This window comes from Rhincodon typus, chromosome 25 (genome assembly GCF_021869965.1).
Source record: "Rhincodon typus isolate 14 chromosome 25, sRhiTyp1.1, whole genome shotgun sequence".
NCBI lineage: Eukaryota > Metazoa > Chordata > Chondrichthyes > Orectolobiformes > Rhincodontidae > Rhincodon > Rhincodon typus.
In genome coordinates this window covers 19042795-19067109 of record NC_063356.1, presented here as the reverse complement: position 1 = coordinate 19067109, position 24315 = coordinate 19042795, and the positions used below count along the sequence as shown (strand labels likewise).

The 24315-nt window shown below is 41.1% G+C and overlaps 1 protein-coding gene across 2 annotated transcripts; it reads right to left on the bottom strand.

The window, feature by feature from the left end:
* Positions 1-1159: 1159 nt before the first annotated feature.
* Positions 1160-22566, bottom strand: LOC109911653 (ADP-ribose glycohydrolase OARD1). 2 transcript variants are annotated; one of them, XM_048612220.1, is made up of 7 exons: positions 22187-22566; positions 21903-22062; positions 20069-20127; positions 13584-13737; positions 7051-7109; positions 6528-6640; positions 1160-2166 (listed from the first exon to the last, which is right to left on the bottom strand). In XM_048612220.1, the coding sequence occupies exons 3-7, from the start codon at positions 20102-20104 to the stop codon at positions 2031-2033; spliced, it is 498 nt and encodes a 165-aa protein (XP_048468177.1). In that variant the 5' UTR covers positions 20105-20127; positions 21903-22062; positions 22187-22566; the 3' UTR covers positions 1160-2030. The 2 variants fall into 2 exon arrangements, with proteins under 2 accessions (XP_048468177.1, XP_020366597.1); XM_020511008.2 differs by lacking the exon at positions 21903-22062 and having other exon boundaries at positions 22187-22565.
* Positions 22567-24315: the final 1749 nt, after the last annotated feature.

The window sequence follows — 24315 nt, the reverse complement described above, 5'->3', positions numbered from 1 at the left end:
TGAAATAAATCTGTAATGATGCCCCTGAAATCTTTATTGATTAGTGTAAAAACCTCACCCAGTTTATGCTCGAAATGGAAAGCAACAAAAGTTCACCAAATTCATTTCTGGGATAGACAGTGATTGAGCAATGAGAAATGACCTTTTTTAAAAATTCTATCATACAATGGCAAATGTCTGGAATTCTGTGGGGCAGAGACCTATGGAATCTCAGCCTTGAATGTACTCAATGACTGACATGGAATAGACTTCTTTTTATTAAAATCATTGAAGGATACAGGGAATCATGCAGGATTCACTGATGAAGTAAATGATCACCCATCATCTCATTGAGAGGCAGAGTGGGTTTGAAGGGGTGAATGGCCACTTGATGCTCCTCAATGTCCCTTAGGAACAGAAGGCTGCCATCCTTTCCTCCTCTACGTGACTCCAGACCCACAGCAAGGTGGTTACTCCCAACTACCTCCCTTGAAATGGCATAGCAAGCCACTTAATTTCAAGGGCAATTAATGATGGGTTATAAGTGTTGGCCTTGCCAGTGACACACATACACACACACTCCCATGAAAGACAAAGAACATAGTTTAGTTTATAATACTGAAATAATAAAATTTGCAGGAATTTCCAGGGTTTGATAGCCCTACTATCCTCAGAGAGGGACCAGACAGGGATCCTTAGAGTGTTAAAATGGCCCTTATGTAGACTTAGCTATACTCAGGAACCGGAAATCCAGAAAAAAAAATTAGAGGCTGTCTGTTCCAATTCTTTCAGAAGACAATAACATACCACTTAAGAGGTGTATAGTTGTCTAGAACCAAATCATTACACTTGATTAGGTTTGCTGCATGTAGAGAATAAGAGGTACACCTAGCTAAATTATAATATACGATTAGTGTGAAGGCGCATACATTACTATCAGGTCTGATTGCACCTGGGGTGCGATTTGTCCTTAACTTAACATGACATGTATATCAAGTATCCTCCTCTGTCAGATGTCCCTTGTTTTTCGAAAAAAACTTCAAGGCTTGGAAGTTCAATGAATGAAAAAATCTGGTTGACTTTTAGCGTTATTCCATTGCTACCTTGCAGATTGTTAGCTCTTTTTCATGTTTTCCGAACGTGTATCCTTGAGTCATCCACAATTAAGTTTGCAACTGTGTGCCATTAAATATTGCTCTGCAAGTTATTTTATTAACTCAAATTTCCAATGAACTTAAGCATTTACATTCTCATGTTAGATTCAAGAGATGAGAGAGCATAATAAGTTTAGGCGCCAAGAATAAGGGAGCTGGCTAACTACATATTTTAGCGAAGCAAGATTTGAATCATTGTTTAACTGAAGCTGCATCAAAAAAAAAACAAAAAAAAAAAAAATGGGTGAATGCCTGTTCTTGTCCACAGAAATGGTGGAAATGTTTCATTTCAAAATAAATAATTCTTGAAGATATTTTGACCATTTTGATGAAAAACGGGCAACCTTGAAGATTCACTGCCTTAACTGTTTTGGGAAACAGATATTTAATCAGGTGAGCACCCCCCATAAAAGGGAGGAAAATTTGATTAACCTCAAATACCCTTGCTGTCAAGGACCACTACGCTACCTTTCCTGTGGCCCCCCACCTGTGAAATCCTTCTAGCCATCATTTATTACTTGTGGACTTGGTCATTACACAATCCTGCGTCTCTCAAAAAAAAAAAAAAATGGCATTCCAGTAGCTCCCGCCACATATCCAATGGAAGCCTGGAAGCTCTCAGCAGGGTCCTGATTCTGGAGAAGGTCCAGTAGTTTCTCAAATGCCCAGTGGGTTCAGCAGGCCTTTCCCAGAGGAAGTCATCTTTCTGACATACTGCCTAGCAGGTGAGAACAACCCTATCAATATTTTTTCCCAAACATTAAAAATCACTTACAAGTAAATTCACCTACATAAGTTATTTTTGCCAAATCTGAGACTACTTGAAATCCAAAGTAGTTAAAGAACTAAGAATTCAAATACCCATCTTCACATTCTAGTTACTATTAACGTATGCTGTCATTTGGCATAGGTGGCGAACTTAGTGGGTGCTTCCAAAGAGTACACAGTGATGATGATATCAGTGTTCTTAAAGACCTCTTGAATTCTTTCAGAAACTCTGTCCCACTTCAGCTGGTCCAGTCCACATCCAATCCTGGAGAGCAAACAAAACTGATTTTAGCCCAGAGTCTGTGGTGATGCAGAATGTTAAGACTGCAAAATCCTAAAGCCCAGAATATTTTAGCAGTTTAACACCCAAATACACAAGATAGTAGACTGTAGAACCTCTTCCATCATTCAGTATGATCATGGCTGATGTTACTTCAATTCTGCAGTTACCCACTTGCTGTCATATCCCTTAATTCACTGAAACAAAGTTCTTAGTTTTAATTTATTCAGCAATGGAGCATTCACAATTTTCAGAGATAGGTGACTTCCAAAACTTTATCCTGAGTGAAGAAGTTTCTCACTCTTGGGCATCTGTGCAAACTCCACATTCTCCCAGTGTCTGCATGAATTTCCTCTCGGTGCTCCAGTTTCCTCCCACAGTCCAAAGATCTGCAGGTTAGGTGGATTGGACATGATAGGTGGATTGGACACAGTGAAATCAATGCTGGAGATAAAGCACAGGCCTCCCAACAGCCTGTGGGAGATAGAGGAGAGAATATGTAGACAGATTTTGGAAAGATGTAAAAACTGCAGGTTGTTGCGGTGAGTGATTTTAACTTTCCCCACATTGACTCGGATTCACTACGTGCTAGGGGCTAGGATGGGGCAGAATTTGTAAGAATCATTCAGGAGGGATTCTTGATTCTTACATGTAAACACTCCAAACAAGGAAGAGGTTATATTAGGATAGCAAGAACTGCAGATGCTGGAGTCAGAGATAACCGAGTGTGGAGGTGGAGGAACAGAGCAGGCCAGGCAGTATCAGGGGAACGGGAAAGCTGATGTTTCGGGTTGGGGCCCTTCTTCATATACATGAACAGGAAGGGATTAGAAGGATACAGACCTGTAAGTGAAAACAGTTTTAGTATGGAAGGGCAAAATGTAGTGCATAGGCTTGGAGGGCCAAAGGGCCTGTTCCTGTGTTGAATTGTTCTTTGTTCTAAATTGCCCGCAGTGTCTAAGGGTGTGCAGGCTAGATGGATTAGCCATGGGAAACGTAGGTTACAGGGGCAGGGTAGGGGAGGTGGGATGCTCTTTGGAGGGTCAGTGTGGATTCAATCCACACTGCAGGAATTCTATGATTTAGGATTTAAAAAAGATATATTCATTATGGAGTCCATTTAAAGCTGCAATGTTGGCTATTAACTGGAGGAGATTTGCTGGCCTTTTTAATCCATGCTCCTCCATAAATTTATCAAAGGATAAATTTAAATTGTTACTTTTTGGTGCTGGGTTACCTTCAATTTCTGATATTTAAATGGTACCTTCCATTGTAGAGAGAAAAAAAATTCTGCAAGTTCTTTATTTCCATGATAATGCCTTCTGTCTGCTTCTAAGGGACCAATTCTCCTCCTTTGCATTTCCTTGCATTTTTTCATATTCCCAGTTAAATCACGTTAACATTTTTTACCTCTTTTCCAGCATTTTGACAGCTCTTTACTGCTTTTTAAAACCTTTAGGTCAACAAGCTGACGACAACTTTCTAAAACTCCCTTTCAATCGAATACAATGTTTACATTCCTTATTAAGCCATTTTAAATCTTTAGTCCTGAATTTGTTTTCCCAATGAAGTTTCTTTTTGTACATTTTGAATAATTTCTTTCAATATTTTGTTATTGCTCACTTGGGTGCTGAAAAATTAAGCCATACTATTCCCAGAGTTGTGACAAAAAGGTTTTGAAAAGTATGCAAAATTCGCAATTTGTTTGTCTTGTATAACCAGGTTAACAAAGCATGGAACCAGTTTCAGTACTTAAGAACACAATACTAAACCGATGGAATGAAGAAAAAAATGGATGTTACAGGTGGAGGGAAAGACGGAGAGTTTTCCAGTGATCTCTCTCCATTGTGTTTGCTGAGATGTTTCTTGGGCTGATCATAATCCTGCTTCTTGATCTTCCTTCTCTGGACACTTTCACTTGTTTGTAGAAAGCACAAGGTCACTGGTTCACACTTTCGTCCTCCAACATTTTTCAAATCATGTTTTACTTCAACTGAAGGAGAAAGAAACTAGTTTTGTTCAGGCTTGTGTTTTTTTTTTGTTAACTGCAGAGAATGGAGAAATTTCTTTGGCTAGCAGAGATTTAATGGGTTCTCATATCGTGTTGACAATCCTGAGAGACAATCACTGTTGTTGGCAGACAGAAGGCTTTGTCATTGGTAAGTGACCACTAGTCCACAGACCAGATACTTGTCAGTTGAATACAGATTTGTGCACAACCCTTAGCTCCAGCTCATCTACAGACTGTTTAGTACTGCTTGAACTAGCAGCTGTGTAAACAGTACTTACAATGAGTGTCAGGTTACCCTGTTTCAAAACACTACAGCAATCCCTCAGGGATTTTATTTTAAAAAATATTTTCCTGTTTCAGTCCACAACCCATAATAGAAAAATAAATTAGATCTTACAACTTGACTGTTAACAGTCATACTTTTAAGACCATAAGATAAAGGGCTGAATGGCTTAATTCTGCTTGAGCCTGCTCCACCATTTGATCAGGGCTGATCTCAAACCCATTCTCCTGCCTTTTCCCCGTAAAGGGTGATCTATTTATTCAGTTCGGCCAACCTCCCCTTATTTAAACAAAGCCAATTGCATATCTAGAAGAACAAAAGAACAATTCAGCAAAGGAACAGGCTGTTTGGCCCTCCAAGCCTGTGCCACTAAATTTTACCCATCCATTCTAAAGCTGTCTTCACTTACAGGATCTGTATTCCTTTATTCCCTTCCTGTTCATGTATTTGTCCAGTTGCTTCTTGAATGCTGCTATTGTGTCTGCTTCCACCACCCCCTCTGGCAATACGTTCCAAGCACTCACCACACTGTGAAAAACTTGCTTCGCACATCTCTTTTAAACGCTCCCCCCACCCCTTGCACCTTGAACATGTCTCCCCAAGTAACTGACACCTCCACTCTGGGAAAAAGCCTCATACTTTCTACACCATTCGGAATCTTTTAAACTTCTATTAGGTTACCCCTTAACCTCCCGAATTCCAGTGCAAACAAATCTAGTCTATCCAACCTTTCTTCGCAGTTAAAATACCCCGTACCAGGCAACATCCTGGTAAACCTTGTCTGTACCCTCTCCAAAGCATCCACGTCATTCTGGTAGTGTGGTAACCAGAACTGTATGTGATATTCCAAGTGTAGCCTAACTAAAGTTGTACAAAGCTTCAGCAAAACTTCCATATTCTTATACTCAATTTCCCTTCCAAAAGATTCTTGTTTTAGACTGAAACAAGTCACTTTCAAACTTAATTTAGAATTCAGTTGTTTTACGGGCACTTCTCCCCACCATCTCCCCTGAGGATCTATTACTTTGAGGTTCATTGGTTCCACAATTGTTTTTTGTTCCAAAATAATGCTCCAGATACCCTTTAAAATTGTGCAATCGACAAGATTGAAGTCCCTTATAATTATTATATTGCTTTTATTACAAGCTCCAAATATTCCTTGCTTTGTCCTCTGTCAAAGGCTTAACTACTGTTGGAGTGGAGAGGGAGTGGGAACTATAAATTACCCTACCTCCATCTGAACTTGATAAATTAGACACTGGGATTTCATGACGTGATCTGAGACAAGATCTTTCCTGCAACTGTTCTCCCACCCCTCATCCTCTAGCATTCCGCTTATGTTTGAAATGCTTGTATCCCACAATATTCATATACAATATTAATCCCTTTGTAATCATATCTCTGAAGTGGTGATTAGATTCAAACTATTTCTGTCTGTCTATTTGTGCTACTAGTTTACACATCTTAAGAATGCTTTACACAGATCAAGGGGATTTTTTTTAAAACAAAGCTATTTGTTGCATTGACCTTATTAATTGACAAACTGTGTCCTTTGTCTCAACTTTTACCTTCAGATTTCTAAAACTGCAAATTACCTGACCTGGCCTCACTCCGTTTCAAACTCTATCCCGCAATCAGCACAATTTGCCACTACTAGCAGCAATTACATTAATGGCTAATTTATTTGCATGATGTGATCAGGTCAATTGAGAGTTTTAGACATTAAATGCAACAACAATCTAACGGAACTTCCTTTCAGCCGATTATGATTAGACGCTGTTGCCATCTACAACATCATATCTTTACACAAAGATGCTAAGATCATAGAATCTCTGCAGTATGGAAGCAGGCCATTAGGCCCATCAAATCCACACCAACCCTCCAGACAGCATCCCAACCAAACCCACCTCCCTACTGTATCCCTGAAACCTTGCATTTCCCATGGCGCATCCACCTAACTTACACACATCTTTGGACTGTGGGAGGAACATATGAACACACACAATTATGATAAAATAAATGTGCTTGATGAAAGCAAAACTTTAATCTTACCTGGGCATCGAGATCCGCGAGATTCCATTTACCAGGCAATGTGTCTTCATGGCCTCCAAGCTGCTCTGCAGATCATCATAAGTTGGCTTTTGATAGGCCTTCTTTTTTGTAATCTGTAAATACAAAACCACTTAACTTCCAACCAAGCGTTCACAATTTCAATCATCCTTGCAATTCTGACATGCCATGAGCTATGCAATGATGACAGTATTAAATATTTCATTTAAAAAGACAGAGCTATTGAGACTAATTGACTAAATGGGAAATGCATAAGAGCATAAATGTCAAAGGTTGGAAGTTTCATTAAAAGAAAAAAAAACATCTTTTGGCATTCTCAACATTAGAAGTCAAAAACAGAAATAAAGGTAGATAAAAATGATGGGACTATACAATGTTTTGTATGGAAAATGTCACACAGCTGTATCCAAAACACATTTAAAGGCTTTATATATGTGCCACATCCTGTGAATTTTATATTCAAATGATCAATTCTAGCAGTCAAATAATTAAAATAATTCATTACCAAATAGTAGATGTATCTGTCTTTTGTTTTCAACACTGCCACATCCCCAACTTTCTTTTCTGTGAAGAAAATCATCCATATTTAAAAAAATTAGATTTAGTAAAAAGGTAAATGCATTACAATGATGTTAACATTGGTTGGCCGAGACAGGATGCCTTCAGATATTGTTACACTTGTTAATGTAATCCAATGTATTTAGAGAGAAGAAAAATCAGATTAACATCCAGCTGGAACAAAGCTAAAATAATAAACAGAAGTTTCAATTCATACATAAAAGGGGTTTTTACCATTCCACCTATATTCCAATTTGTTAACTGCTGGGCAGTGGAGGTTCAATCAGACTTGGGGATCCACAGATAGATCAAGATGTCAAGAACAGATATTAAGAAAAAATGCTTCCCTTTATACATAAGCTAGAAAAACAAATGGGGTGAAAGTCATTACTCAGCTGTACAAATCCCAGGTGAGACCACATCTGGTGATTGAACACTCATGGATACCTTGGAAAGGTTGACAATTTCGGGACAGTGCAGCATAGATTTACCAGCATGATACCTGTACTCAAATAGTTAGGACAAGTTACACAAAACAGTGTAGAAATTCCTGCATTTTAGAAAGGTTAAAGAGTAGATTGAAGTTTTCATTCAGCTTTGTCTTGTCAGCAAACTTGTAGCTTTAGGTTCCTCATCTAAATCATTACTAAATATTGTAAATAGCTTGGGTTGAAAACATCGATCCCTGTGATAGCCCATTAGACATTGGGAGCAACTTGCAACATCGTGCACGTCTCTTGGGCTTCAAGGCAAAGTGTCTTGCATTGCAGTGGCAAGTTGCCCATCAATAGGGTCTATTGCTTACTAACCCATCTTATTAAGTGCACATTCCACCTTATTATTGTGTCGATTCCTATCTTACCAAACATGCTGAAAAATGCTAGATGCTGAAAATTCTCAATACTGAAGTCAGAGCAGTGCCTGGTAGCTTCAACTCTCTGCTGGCTATAAACACCTTTCAAACTGCTGAGCAACAAACAGGATCTTAGGGCATGATCCATGGGTGGTTCCCACATGCAACTCTCCTCATTCACAGATATTGGCATCCAATGTGTACCAATTCTTTTGGTACTATTCAATCTACATGCAGGAGTTTTGGGAAGCACAGACCTGCATTTCATCAGCAACCAACATTGAAAGGCTGCTGCAAGAATACCGTGTGCAAGGACAGGCACCCGGCTCATAGATTGGGTCAGGCTTAATCTCAGGGCTGCTTGCCTGTAGTCTTTGTGTTCACTCACTCAGTGGCTGCTTGCATTCTCACAGTATCCATGCATTGCTAATTAGCACAGTCAAACATCCAGACAGCTTTCCTTGCTGGTCACTGGTCCTTAGTGATGGGGGCAGAGATCTTGCAGTATAGGATGGTGTATCAATATCACACTTTTACCATGTGTCAGCAGCGTATGTGGCAAACACACTGCACGTACAGCAAACAAGCAACTGTGTCTTAAAGTTTTAGGAGCGTGGTCCTCCCTGAATTTCATAGAGGCTCCTGTCAGTCGGGCTACCAAACAGTAATTAAAGGGCAGCCGCTAATCCTAGTCAAGGGGATTGTCACAGTCAGCCAGCTGATTGGGCCAAACAGAAACCAGGAACAGAAGTAGGCCATTCAACCCTTTGAGCTTGCTCTGTCATTCAAAATGACCATGGCCAATCATTCAATTTAGAAGCCAATCCCATTTGTTCATGATACTTTTTGATCCCTTAGTTCTGAGCAATTAGATCCAACGCCTTCAAAACATTTAAATGTTTTGGTCTCTACGTTGTGACTTCAAAGAATCCCACAGACTCACCACTCTGGGCGGAAAAAAAAAAAATCTAACTGGCTTACCTTGCTTGTTAGGCTTCCCCCTAGTTTTTGTTCTTAGTCATCAGCAATATCCTTCCTATGTTTACAATGTCTAGTCCTGTTAGAATTTTATGTTTCTATTAGATTGCCCCTCATTCTTTTAAACTCCAGGGAATGTAGTCCTAACCAATTCCATCTCTCTTCAAAGGTCAGTACTGCCATTCATGAAATCAGTCCAGTACATTCGTTCCACTCCCTCCATAGCCAGAACATGCTTCCCCAGATAAAAAGACCGAGGCTGCACATAATACTCCACATGTGGTATCCTCAAGATCCTGGGCATTTGCAGCTAGACATCCCTGTTCCTCATTATGAAGGCTGATATACCATTTACCTTCTTCACTGCCTGTTGCACCTGCATGCTTACCTTCAGCATCTGATGTACAAGGACACCCAGCTCTCATTGCACCTCCTCCTTTCCTAATTTATTGCTGGATAACAATCTACATGTCGGTTTTTGCTAACAAACCAGATAAGCACATTGATCCTCATTATAATTCATCCACCCTGCAGCTCAATCAACTTGTCCAAATCACACTGAAGTGTCTCTGCATTCTCCTCAGGTCCCACCCCCAATCCCCAATCAAAATTTGTCTGCAAAAATTGGAGATATTACATGTGGTTCCCACAGCTAAGTCATTAACAGATATCCATAGAATCCCTAGTGTGGAAATAGGCCCTTCAGCCCAACAAGTCCACACCGAGCCTCAGAGCCATCCCCCTATAACCCACCTAATCTACATATCCTTAAACACTACATGTAATTTAGCATGGCCAATCCACCTAGCCCGCACATCTTTGGACTGTGGGAGGAAACGGGAGCACCCAGAGGAAACCCACACAGACACAGGAAGAACACGCAAACTCCACATAGACAATCGCCCGAGGGTGGAATTGAAATCGGGTCCCTGGTGCTGTCAGGCAGCAGTGCTAACCACTGAGCTACCGTGCTGCCTAATATTATGAATAGCTGGGGTCCAAGCACTGATCCCTCTGATACCCGATCAGTCACTGGCTGCCACTCAGAAACAGCCATTTATTCCAGTTCTCCATCATGCCAGTACACAACTACAACTCTACGTGCAGGCAGGGTGAATAGAAATAGCCCAGCAGCAACTGCAGAGTCTTAACAGGAGACTTGAGGGGTCCATGTATTGCACTTCATCCAGTTGGAGGCCTCCTAGCCTTTTCTTTCATTAACTTGTAGAACATGAGCATCATCGGCTGGACTAGTATTTATTGCCTACACCTTTGTTGCCCTCAAGGTGGTGGTGGTGAGCTCCCTTCTTCAAGTGTTGCAGTTTATGTGCTGTAGGTTGATTCACAATGCCCTTAGGGAGGCAAACTCCAAGCCTTTGACCCAACAACACCGAAGTAATGGTGATACGTTTCCAAATCAGGTTGGTGAATGGTTTGGAAGAGAACTTACAATGGAGTGCTCTTATGTATCTGTTGACCTTGTCCTTGTCCTTCAAAATGAAAATAGTTGTGGGTTTGGACAGTGCTAAGGGTCTTTGGTGAGTTTCTGCAGTGCATCTTGTAGATAGTAACAGCAGTGTACATCAAGTGTCAGTGGTGGATATAGTGAATGTTTGTAGATGTGGTGCCAATCAAGCAGGCTCCTTTGTTCTGGATGATGTCAAGCTTCTTGAGCTTTGTCAGAGCTACTCTCATCCAGGTATGAGTGGAGTATTCCAACACACACCAGTCTTGTGCCTTGAAGATAGTGGACAGACTTTGGGGAGTCAGGAGGGGATTTACTCACTGCAGCATTCCTAGCCTCTGACCTGCTCTTATAGCCACAGTATTTATATGGCTAGTCCAGTTCAGTTGTTGACCAATGGTAGCCCTTAGGATGTTGATGTTGGGGGATTCAGTGATGTTAACACCACTGAATGTCATTTCCCAGTCTCCTTCTAGGTGCTGAAAGAACTGCGGATGCTGTTCTGTTCTCAGGAAGAGTCACTAGACCCGAAACGTTAACTCTGATTTCTCTTCACAGATGCTGCCAGATCTGCTGAGTTTTTCCAGCAGCTTCTGTTTTTATTCCTTCGAAGGGCCACCTGGAGTGCACCAGGTTCCCAATCTACCTGTCACAATGCCTTCATTCAGGGGGACTAACGGCTAGGGCAATGGAGTTGTGGTGTCTGCATGTCTCCACCAGACCGAGTGTGCTGGACCTAGCTCTCCAGCTACTAACTTGTTTATGGAAATAGACAATTGCAATGTTTGAGGCCACTGGGTCTCCATAGCACAGGTGCACTCCTGCAGACTCTGGGCCACGAGGGCTATTGCATTCCACATATCTAGCTGCTACTCCTGTTTCTGCCTGTGCACGGGGACAAAAATCCCCAATTACTGACACCACAAGGTCCCTCTCCTGTTTAAGGCTGACCATGTTCCTCATATCTAGCAGTCCTCAAAAGTGCTAGTGGCCTGGAATGTTTTTCCCTCCACCAGCTCTGAGTGAGGTCCTCACCACTGCATGCTCCTAAACTTTCCCAAGCCTGCCGTTCCTACTGAGGTATTAGTATCTGAGCTGGTGGCTGAGGCTGCAGCCTCACTAATGCTTCCTCATAGGTTCTCTGTACTTTGATGTGGAGGTGGTGGCTTCTGACAAAAGCAAGCTATTTCTCCACTGAGCTAGCAGACATCCTATAGAACAAGAGAGAAGACATTATGATTAGAAGTGGTGTGTAATGAATAATACTGTGAGCAGGTTTAATATTAGAGTTGCAATGAATGATCCTTACTCAGTTTGCCAGACGTGGAGCTCTTGACCCCCCCACCCCCGGAATCACTCCTTTCCTAATGAGGCGGAAGAGGGGTGCGGGCAGGGAAGATATGAGGAGCCCAATGTTAGACACCCCTCCACCCAAGTCCTACTTGCCCTATTGCAGGCAATTATTCTGGAATGAGAGAAGGAAGGAATTGAGTGTGATGAAAGTGGGTGGCATAGCTGTCAGTGTTGGTGCAGGTGGTCAAAAGATGGTGAGGTGTCCTCGGGCACAGAAGTAGGCAGTGCAGAGGCCATACAGAGTTAGTGGTGTGGCCAGTGGGGAAACAAGTTTGAGGGAAGATGTTGCACACAATGGTCACAAAGTGTCAGACCAGAACCTTGGTGGGAGATGAGTGCAGCAGCACAGAGAGAACGTGAAGTAGCAGAGGGAAAAATGTGTGGCACTCACCCTGGCAGAGTACGGAAGGTTAGTGACTGTCTTGTGGCATTGTTTGTCATTCTTTAGCAGTATATACTGACTTAAATGACAACCTCAGAGCAGGCTACCAGGATCTGGTGAGGTAACGTTTGCATCAGTCTGCCAGGAAGGGGTTCTGCTGCAACCCTGCAGCACTCCCTTCAGGTTGCCAGAGAACTGCAACACCATCTTCTCCCTCTGACATCTTAGGACTGAATGACCACCACTGGCTACAGTAGCTTCAGAATGTCACTGTTTGTCCAGATGCAGAGTGTGCCAAGAATGTGGGCTCAGTCTTTTGGCAGATATCTGCCAAGTGGCAAGTTCTTCTGACATCAGGGCATAGCAGGACAGGACTGGAATCAAACGAAAGAGATACCATGGGGGCAAGATAGGTCATTAATGAGGTGAGCTTGGAATGACACAGTGAGGAATTACTAAGCCTCATGATGAAGAGCTCAATTCCACGTAACTAACACTGAAGCCAAAAATAATGCAAAATTCCACCTGGTGTCTCAGCTTAATTCAATCTATAGAGATAAAAGATAGAAGTCAAGCTAATATATCTGTTATTTTATTCATTTAGGTGATGTTGAGCTCTGAAGAAACAGTGTTATAGTTCTACGTCAGGATAGAGTCTGTTACTTGAGAACAGCTTGCAAATGATGTTCCCATGTAGCTAATCGCCCTTATCCTTCTAGATGGTAGTGGTCGTGCGTTTGAATGGTTCGCCTAAAAAGGATTTGATGAATTTCTGCAGATTGCATCTTGTAGATTGTATTCACTGTTGGTACTGTGTTGGTGGAAGAGGGAGTGAATATTTGTTGGTATTGTGCTTGGAGAGGGTTGCTTTTCCCTGGATTGTGTGAAACTTCAAGTGTTGTTGGAGCTGCACGTATCCAGGCAAGTGGGGATCATTCCATCACACTCCTGACACGCCTTGATGGTGGACAGGTTTAACTAAGAAGTATTCTAAAAATTAGGGGTCACGCTTTTAGGACAGGTAGGAGAAACTTTTTTTCTAAGGATTGTGCAACTTTAAAATACTGCTTTAGAAAGTGGAGACAGGGTCATTGAATTCTTTTTTTTGAAAAAGGTGAATGTAGATTGATTCTTGTACATAAAAAAAAAAGTTTCAGAGGTAGATGGGAATCTGAAATTCAAAAAGCAGACGACACATTGAATGGCGGAGTGTGCTTGAGGGACTGAATTACTTATATCTGCTCCCAATTTACATGATTACACCATTAAATTTAGCAACCATAGATTTGGTCCTTTCATTCAAGTCAAATTAAAAAAAGTAAATACTTGTGGCCCCAACACTTTCAAATAAAGATACCAAAACTGTACACAGTACTGCAAACACGGCCTCACCAATACTTTATATTCCATTTACTTTCCTAATCACATTTCTCTCATGACATATCTTACTCTGATTCAGCAGCTCTTCAACAGATTGAAACTTCCGCTTGAAAATTACTGCTATCCCTGCTCCCATACGAATGTCTTCACTGACGCAATGCGCCAGTGCATCCTGCTCAGGACATTTGAACAGGTCGCCAGTCACATAATGGATCTCAAAGCTCTGGAATAGGCAAAGAAGAGATATTGCTCCTTATTACAATACCTGGAACATTTGACATTTCTTTCCTCACACTCCACAACAAATGCCTTCAGCAATTGACTAATTTCCCATTTAAAAAAGTTTTCACTAAACTTACATTAGTTAATTGGCATTCCCATCTGACCAAGGGAACAAAAATATGAGCAAAACCCATTTAGATCAGTAGTAAGCAGCAGTGACAGCAACTGATATTTATATCCCTTCTTTAACACAGGAAACATGGCCCAATGTGCTTTACACGAGCATTAACAAAAGTGGGCACCTAAATACATAAGCAGATTTTTGGACAGGTGACAAAATCTTGGGATAGAAAGGTTGGTTTTAAGAAGAAAAGGGAGAAGACAGATGGAAGAGAGATACTGTAGCATTTAGGGCAGACGTATCTACAAGCATGGATACCATTTGTGGAATGATAAAGGAAATTGGGAAAGGTAGCCTTGAGGGAGAGTTCACTGAATATATTAGGGAGATTCCTCCAAGAAACAAACAACATTTAGGAATCAAATAGGAAGCAGGCTTTTCTGGATTTGGTACTATGTAATAAAGTGGGATTAATGAATGATCTCATGGAAAGGATCCTCTCAAGAGGAAGAAAGATCATAGCATGCTAGAATTTCAAATGCAGTTGAAGGATGAGAAACTAGAGTCCCAGAGTAAAACAAAGGTAATTACACAGACACAAGGGCAAGATGAGTGGACTGGGCAAGATGACTAAAAAGGGAGGACAGTTGACGAGCAGTGGCAGACAGTTAAGGAGATATTCAATTGCTCTGATCTAAAATATATTCCAGGAAAGATAGATAGAGTGCGCAAATATCATTCATGGCTAAGCAAGGAAGTTAAAGATAACATAAAAACAAAATCTAAGGCATACTCAAGTAGCAGGCTGGAAGACTAGGAAATTTCCCCAAGATCAACAAAAGTTACCAAAAAATTTCACGAAAAAAAAGAGCAAAGATAAAAGAAGAAAGAAGACTAACACAAAAAGGTGACAGTGAAAGCTGCCAGAAGTATATTTTAGGGAAGGAGTAGCTAAAGTGAATGTTGGACGTTGGAGGATGAGACTGGAGAGTTAATAGTGGGGATCTCAGAAATGGCAGTCACTAAATTAATAATTTGCTTCAATTCTCATTATGGAGAACATTTATACCCTTCCAATAGTAACAGGTAATGAAGAGATTATAGAAAGAGAGGAACTTACAGCCATCACCACTACTAGGGAAAGGTAGTGTGCAAACTATTGGGGTTGAAGGTCGACAAGTCTCCAGGGCTGAAGGTTTGCACTCCTAGGGTCTTAAAGTGGCAGAAGAGATAGTGGATCCATTGGTTATAATATTCTAAAAAGTTCTATGGCTTTGGGGAAAAATCCAATGTTTTGGAAAAATGTTAATACAACACCCTTATTCAAAAAAAAAGGAACAAGGTTAAAAAAAAGGTAATTGCAGACCAGTTAGTTTAACATGCATCATTGGGAAATTGAGAGAATCCATTAGGGAATTATTAACAGAACATTTAAAAATTCAAAATACAATCCATCAGAGTCAGCATGGTTTTATAAATGGTCAATTGTGTTTTGTTAATTTGGTAGAGTAATTCAAAGATGTAACAAGCAAGGTGGATAACAGAAATCCTGTAGATAAAATATCTGAATGTCCAGAAGACGTTTGATACGGTGCCGCACAAAAAGGTTAACACACAAGGTATGGTCACGTGGGGTTGGAGGTAATTTATTGGCTTGGATAGAGCATTGGCTGGACAAAGCAGATAGGAGGGCGTAAATAGTTCTTTCCTTGTTGGCAAATGTAACTTGTGGAGTGCCACAAGGTTTACTCCTCAGGCTTCAATCATTTACAATCTATATTAGTGGCTTGGATGCAGGGATAGAAAGTATTATAGCTAGATTTGCAGATGACAAAAGTAGGTGGAAAGTAAGTTACAAATGGATCTGGATAGGTGGGGTGCATGAGCCAAAGTTGTCAGATGATGTTTAACAAGGACAAGTGTGGGGTTATCTGTTTTGTAAGAGGAATAGGAAGGAGACTTATTATCTAAAAAGGAAAAAAAAAAACTTGAGTACTTTGGTGCAGAGGGATCTGGGTGTCCTTGAGCATAAATTGCAGAAAACAAAGTAGGCAAGTAATAAAGGAAAACAAAAGAAAATATCAATTCCATTTGCCAAGGAACAGAGTACAAGAGTAGGGAATGTTGCTGCAACTGTACAAGGCATTAGAGAGACCACACCTGGAGTTTGCATACAATTTTGGCCCAAATGCCTGAGGGATGTAGGTGTATTGGAGGCAGCTCAGAGGAGATTCACAAGATTGATTGCAGAGATGGAGGGGTTTGTCTTACGGAGATTTAGTAGTTTAGGCCTATACTCTCTGGAATTTAAAAGAATGAAAGGACGCCTATAAGATGCTAATAGGGATTTACAAATTAGATGTGGAAAGGAATGTTTCCACATGTGGAGCAATCCAGAATGAGGTCAGATTTAAGATAAGAGGTAATGGATTTAAAACAGAGAGGAGGAGAAATTACTTAGTCATGAATCTGTGGAATTCATTAACTCGGTGTAACGGATGCTGGGACGTTGAGTAAATTTATGGAGAAAATATAGATGTTTAATAATTAATAGGTTGAAGGTTTTAAGACTGTTGGCAGAAAAGTGGAGTCAAGGCTGAGATGAGATCAGTCATTATCATATTGAATGGCAGACAGGCTCAAAGGGGTGAATTCCCTACTCCTGCTCCTAATGCTTACTTCTTATGATTAAAATTAGGGATATGAGGTTTTAGAGTAGATCTGGTTCGTTGTTTTGCAGATGTTTCATTACCATGCTGGGTAACATCATCAGTGTGGCCTCTGATGAAGCACCGTTGTGTTTTCCTGCCTGTTATTTAAACTCTGGGGTCCGTTGAGCTGGATTACCTCACTTCCGGTTTTCCTTTGCAGTGGAGTGTATATGGGGGTCAAGCTCTATGTATTTGTTGATGGCTTTCTTGGTAGAGTACCTCGCTTCTAGGAATTCCTGTTCTTGTCTCAGCTTTGTCCGTCCCAGGATCTTGGTGTTGTCCCAGTTGAATTGGGAGTTCTCCTTAACCATGTGGATAGAGATGAGAGAGTATTGGTTGTATCTTTTTGTAGCCAATTGATGTTCGTGTATCCTTGTTGTTAATTTCCTTCCTGTTTGTCCAATGTAGTGTTTGTCACAGTCTCTACAGGGAATTTTGTATAATGACCCTGGTCCTGTCCATAGTGGGTAGTGGATCTTTGGTTCGGGTGAGCAGCTGTCGTAGGGTTGATGTGGATTTGTGTGCTATTCTGATGCCCAGTGGTCGTAGCAGTCTTGTGGTCAGTTCAGATGTGTTCCCGAAGTAAGGTAGCGTGATGAGTGTGTTGGGGCGTGAAGTATCTTCCTGGTGTTGTTTGATAATAGGCATCTTCTGACCCAGTTTTGAGTATCCATTGTCTCTGGAGGAGGTACTCTTCTTCTTTTTGGTGTAGCTCTGTGCTGCTGCGGTGTGTTGTTGTCCATTTAAATGTTCTCATGCAACTTCGTTTGTGTGTGTTAGGGTGGTTGCTATTGAAGTTCATACTTGGTCAGTATGCGTGGCTTTCCTATGTGCCTTTGTTAGGAATTCCCCATTTGTCCTGCACTCTACCATGACGTCCAGGAATGGGAGCTGTTTGTTCTCCTCCTCCTCCTCCTCTCTGGTGAATCTGATTCCAGTGAGGGTGTTGTTTATTAGTTTATGCATCTCCTCCATTTTGGTCTATTTAATGACAAAGGTGTCGTTCACGTAGTGTATCCATAGTCTTGGTTGGATTAGTGGAAGGGCCGTACTTTCCAGTCTCTGCATCACCGCTTCGGCTATTAGTCCAGAGATAGGTGATCCCATGGGTGTCCCGTTGATCTGTTCATATATTTGGCCGTTAAAGGTGAAGTGGGTGGTGAGGCAAAGGTTCAGTAGCTTCAGCATGTTGTCTGTGGAAATGGTATCACTGGGGTCTTGTTCTTGTTTTAGTAGTGTTGCCAGTGTTTCTCTTTCTAGTGGTATGTCTATCGACGTCAGTAACATTGAATGATACCATAGTCTCGTCATCATCTATTCTTATTTCCTTGATGGAATTGAGGAACTCTTGGGCTGAGTGGATTGAGTGGGGTGACTTGTTGACGAGGTGCTTTAGTCTCCTTTGTAGTTCCTTGGCTAATCTGTGTGATGGCGTGCCTGGCAGGGAGACTATGGGTCCAAAGGTACTTCCAGTTTGTGCACTCTCGGGAGGCTGTAGAATTGTGGGGGGTGTTGGTTTCTTCGGGTTTCATTCTTAAGAAGTATGTTTTGTTGATCTGTTTGAATCTCTTTAACTTGTTGAGGATCTTGTTGCCTATTTGTGATGTCGGGTCTGTCTGCACTTGCTGGTATGGGTTCTCGTCGGCTAGCAATGCATGTGCCTTGGAGAGGTAGTCCCGTTTACTTAGTATTACTGTCACGCGCCCTTTGTCTGCTGTAGTATTGTGACGTTCTTGTCCTTTTTCAGTCCTTCTAGGGCTTTCCTTTCTGATGTGTTGAGGGTGTCGAGTTCACTTTTTCTGGTCAGTGTCAGGATCATAGTTGGGTGTGTTGTTTATCATTACCTTTACATTCCTGCGGCTGTTTTGTGAGCTTGTGGGTTGTTGATAGGGGGGTTTGGATTTCACACTGTGGTAATACCTGGCTCCTGAGGCATCCATGTAGGAAATAGAGTTGTTCACGGGTAGCGCTGTCATTTGGCGTAGTTCACCAATTTTTGTGCCAATTTGAGCGTGCTTCGCCTGTAAGTCTCTAAGGTATATGCAAGAAACCAGAACTGTAGGAACACAGATCTCAGTACTTGAGACAATCAAGTCTTTATGCTGTCTTGTTCAGTCTTATTGGTGGATGTCGAAGATTTCTGGCCCTTCAGGCACAGGAGGTATCTTGTTATCCACTAGCTTCAGGCAAATTAATACAAATAAGTGGTTTTAAAAATATGCTTTGAAATGGTCTCTAATTTAAAGGTACAATGGAGAAATGGGGGATAGGGGCAGGGGTCATTTCAGCCGTTCTGAATTCTACTGACTACGAGCCTGGCTGGCTTGTATTTTAAGGTTAAAGGTGGAGGGGCAGATTGTTTTACCAGCAAGGTACATGGTATCCACATCTGTAAATAATGACCAAAACATCTAAGCCAACAGCAAATAGACTCCAACGTCTGTCAATGGTTCTACTTTAAATAAAGAAGATTTAAGTTTAAAGGATAACTCATTAGTATTACAACAAAATCCCTGTTATCAGGATCACAAGCATCAAGAATTCTCAGATGCTCGAGATTCTGATAAAAGGGCTTTTATTGGCAATTTGTAGGGAATAATGAATGTTAGTGCTACTTTAATACTTGCTGATCAATAAAGACTGAATGACCTATCACAGATACACTAATTGATAACTGGTCCAGGTTGCTTTATTTTAAAATGTACATTTACCTAGTGGCAACGATGAGTTGGGTTCTCCCAGATGCCACTAGCATTTCTCACAAACTGAAAGATTCAAGAAACCGATACCCAAACCCCTCCCAATCCCCGTGTGCATCAGTTACTGGGAAGATTACTGCTCTTGGATAAAAAAAAACTGTGATTGACATTGCCATGGACATGGATTTGAAGAGGGAGATGGCACTGTCAGATCTACCCTCAGGAGGTTTTCTTAAAATATCAAACTTCAGCCCATCAGAATCCAAGAAAGACAAAACACAAGATACAAGATACAGGTCACCGTTCTCAGGTTTCTCGTAGCTCAAACTCATCTCTTCAGAGTGTATGAGGGTTTTAACAAGTTATGTAGATTTGCTTAGTTTTGAAGGGATAATCTTCAGGGTAGCCTCAACTGTAAAAATTAGTTCAAGGATTAGAAATTATTAGTCTGGTATGGGAAAAGAAGGGAAGCCCTTGGGAGCTAAAAAAATTACCTATAGTTGGTTCTGAGAGCATAAAGGATCACTTAAGGGGCAGTGTAAACAATAACAGTGGAGGGAGATTTTTTTGTTGCTTAAAACATTAACAAGGGGATTTTTTTTTCTGTAGAGTATGTTTCCAACAAAATAGTCTTCAGTCAAATGTTCCTTTTAGTTTGTTAGAGTCTTAAAATCAAAAAGAAAATTGCAATGCAATCCTTTTAATTTAGACACTGGCAATTCAAACTTTCTAAAGTTATTGTTTTTTTTTAAAACATAAAAAAACATACAATGCCTTCCTCTGTGACAGTAGCATACTTACACTTCCCTCCAGTGGTTTGTCCATGGAATGCATCATTTCAGTTCCTTTTGTATTTCCACCTGTTCAGCAGGGCCAACAGTATAATTTTAACCACAACATTCTCGTCCCTCTATCCCCATTCTCTATTTATCACTTAATAATTTTCTTCCCCCCACAAACAACCAGAATAGCTCAAATACTCATTAAAATTCATCACTCTACCACAACTTCATCTGCCCAAGATTCAAACTCAATATTCTTCTCTATGCCGGTCCCATCCTTAAAGAAGCTGCTTAAATTCCACATCATTGACCAAACTATTATTGACATGACGACCTTTCCTAAAACCTCATGCACCACTCAATTTTCTCCAGTTCATGTTATGAACTGCCTTGGGATATTTTACATTCAAGACACCAAGAGGGTGCACAAGTGTTCTGACACATTGATGAGCCTCGCCTGTGGGGACATTTACTTGGATCCCCCAAGGCAAACACAGACTCACATTGGGAAATTATACACAGAGAATCACAAAGATGTCCTCTATCTTTGAAACAAGGCACTGGCACAGTAGTGATTCTGGGTGGGAAGTTCTTCAGGGGATCAGTGCAGACTTGATGGGTTGAATGGCCTCTGTCTATACTATATGATTCTATACAACATGGAAAGAGGCTGTAAAGGGCTTGTGATATAGTGGTAGTGTCGCTAACTCTAGACCAGGAGGCTTGGGTTCAAGTTCAACCCACTCTAGAGGGGAGTAATAACATCTCCGAAGAGGCTGATTAGAACATATTTAAAACCTGTGTTCTTTCCTCTCCATCGTAACTCGTACCGAGAGACAGCAATATGGAGATAGTGTTATTTCACTGTGGATCCTGAGGCCCAGGTTGGCCCAAAACCAGTGCTGAGCAGTTATGGGTTCAAATCCCAGAGCAGCTGATAAAAAGAGCCCTTAAGGCCTCTTGTGGGGCAGTGGAAGTGTCTCTATGCCAAACTAGGAAGCCTGGGTTCATATTCCACCTGCTCCAAACTTAAAACATCCCAAACAGGAGGCTGGAAGACGACAGCAGGCCAGGCAGCATCTGGCGGAAAGGAGCTTAAAACATCCCTAAGCAGGTTGATAAGAAAATATCTTGAAACAGATATGAATCCACGCAAGTAAAACACACACCAAAAAAAATCTTTAGCTTATCATGTCCACACCAGTCTGTAAGCATCTATTAATCCCTTTTGCAGCACTTAACCCATAAACTTGCATGTTATTTCAAGATTGGATACTATTTCTCAGCATTACAAAATGCTCACAAATACTTCTTAAAAGGCTTACATTTACAAAGCATCTTTCATTACCATCAATGAATTACTTCAGTTACATAGTTACTCATCACTTAATGTAGGAATGAAAGAGAAAGAAACCCCCAGTACCACACTTTTAAAAAAAAAGTGTACCAATGCATCCTTCAGCCTTTTTTAAAAATAAGTAAATAAATATAAGAAAAATGACAGATTTCTATGGCTTAAGTGGGTCTTATAATGCAGTGGCAGCAATCCTCCTTCTAGGATTCAAGTCCCACTAGTCACGAGGATGTGTCGTAATATTTCAGATCAGGTTACAAAGCCAGGTAGAGTTCACTGCATAGTATTAACGTTTAAATAGGTACAGTCAATTTTCCGATCAACCTGTTATGACACACCTCTGGACAAAGTGGGATTTGAACTCACGTCTCCTGGCTCAGAGATAGGGATACTACCCCTGTGCCACAAGAGCCCCATCAGCACTTGCTGTGCTTTTTCTTGCAAAACAAAAACTTAACCCATTTTTCTAATCAATCGGTTCAGAGGTGTTATTACACACCTCTGGAGCAGTTGGGACTTCCACCTGGGCCTCTTAGTCCAGGAGTAGGGACACTACCATCGCATCCATTTGGTCTGGGAGATGGACATTAAATGTCGATTCGATTAGTTACACTTCTTTTAGGGATAAAATCACATTGCTGTAGTCCAGGGGAACAAGTCTGACGAAGAAAAAAAAAATTCATGTAACGAGAACGGAGCGTCCCCCAAGTCTATGTTAAGGATGTTTTAATCACATCCAAAAAGCATCAGCCTGGCTGTTCCGGGGATATTTAACGTTCTTACCGGGGCTAAAGAGGTTGGTTACCCTGACAACGGGGCCTACACTGCCAGGAGGCAGTCTGCAGCCTGCGCCTCTCGCACAGTCTCCGCCCCGCCCTGACTCCTCGATAGAGGCACGGGGGGAAGCTGCGAACCCAGGTCACTGGCTTACGGCTGGAGACGGTAATATTTCCTTGTTCAGCATATACTTTGTTTTCTGTCTTCCTCCTGAAAGCCAGCAACGCGCCTCTCTCTCTTTCCCTTTAATCGAGACTAAAAAGGGAAATAGCGGGAGATGTCTGATAGTCCTGTAGCTCCTCGTGTAACCTCTGCTGTTTGCTTTCAGTTTAGAGAAAGAGAAACCATGAAAGTTTACACGTGGAACATGGGCTTTCCAATTTTGAATGTTCACTGCATTGCAATAACAGAGAGATGGCAGGACGTTTTCTCTTCTGCAGGAAGAAAATCTCTTGTTCCTATTCGTCTTGAATTTTCTGTTTTCAACATCGTTGTTACTATCATTTTATGACTATCACCATCACTATTATTTATTATCATCATGAAACAAGATTTGAGCAGGTGTTTAACTCGTGGTAGCTGGAATGCACTACCTGAGAGTGTGGCAGAGGCAGGTTCAATTGGCATTCCAAAAGGAATATGATAGTTAATTGAAAATTTTTAGGGTTACAAAGAGAAGACTGGAAAGTGGCACTAGTTTTGATGCTTATTTGGAAAGCTGGCAAGGTCAAGATGAATAAAATTACCTTTTCCTACAATTTTGCGATTCAGGAATGGCTGCTTGGGATACAGCAGTTACCCTAGCACAAACCAACAGTACCAGGAAAACGAAAAAATAGTAAATAAAAACAGAGTAAAACCCGAAAGAACTGCAGATGCTGTAAATCAGAAACAAAAACAGAAATTGTTGGAAAAGCTCAGGAAGGGTCACTCAACCTGAAACGTTAACTCTGATTTAATCTGTCCTATCTTCCAACCCATCACGGACCTTCCCTTTTCTTCCTTTTCCCACCTTTTTGCATATCACTTTCTAACAACCCCAAATTCTGAAGAGAGGTTATTAACCTGAACTGTTAACATTGTTCCAGTCTCCACAGATGTTGCCTGACCACCTAAGTATTTCCTGTATTTTGTTTTGAGTTTAAAGTTCTTCAGTGCCTCTCATATCATTCCCTGGGGATTTAAAACTTAGTTGTACGAATCATCAAACACCTCTGCAAACTGTAACAGCCAGAAGAAATCAATCAGCAAATAACTTGAAAATGATTGAAGAGCCCTTTAGATAGGTGAGGATGGGGGAATCTTTCCTTTGTGGTCGACTCTACAAGGTAAAGGGTTGGGTGATATCTAGATTGTTGAGTTCCAGAATAGCACTGCTGGCATAAAAATCAATGTTGCTGTTGATTAGTATTGCAATCTGAGTGCTTTTCATGCATTTACTTGTGTTGTTGCCCTGCCCAAGGTGGTGCCTGGCACTTTCTGCACCAGAATTGTGCACATATGCCTCAGAGGCCATTTTGGACTTCAGGTATAGGCAGAAAATCATAGATTTGCAGATCCAAAATGCTTATATTTTTTTAAAAAATTACATGTCCCAGAGAGCAATGATTCATTGAGGCTTTACCAAAATGAAGGGTATCTCAATTTCCAGTTACTAAAGGGCAAAAATATTCTCAATACAAACCCATATACATATTACTCTTTCTCACTGACCCTACTGGCCTCTTTTGGTGATTAAGATTCCATTCCATACACAAACTCATTAATCCAGAGTTCGTTGGTCAACGCTATCCTTATGAAAGGCAGCTAGTGAGTCTAATAATCTGGTAAATAACAAGTAGTTTCTTAGGTTGTCACGTAGCTGATCCTCCAATGTCCTCAAAAGGAACGGGCTGCAATTTTTTCTCAGTTGTCAGGCTAGTTGTAGTTTTATACAAGTTTATGGATTTCAAAAGCTCAGGGTGGGTTCCATTTTGCAAGACCTTTGAACGACATTGATGGCACTGCACAAATGTACACTGTGTCATCCAACAGGTATGGAGAAACTGCAAAGTCTAAATCTTGGATTTTATCATATCTGGCCATTCCAGAATCCCTTGGAAAATTCATTGATCCTTTTCTGAGGATAGAGGAGT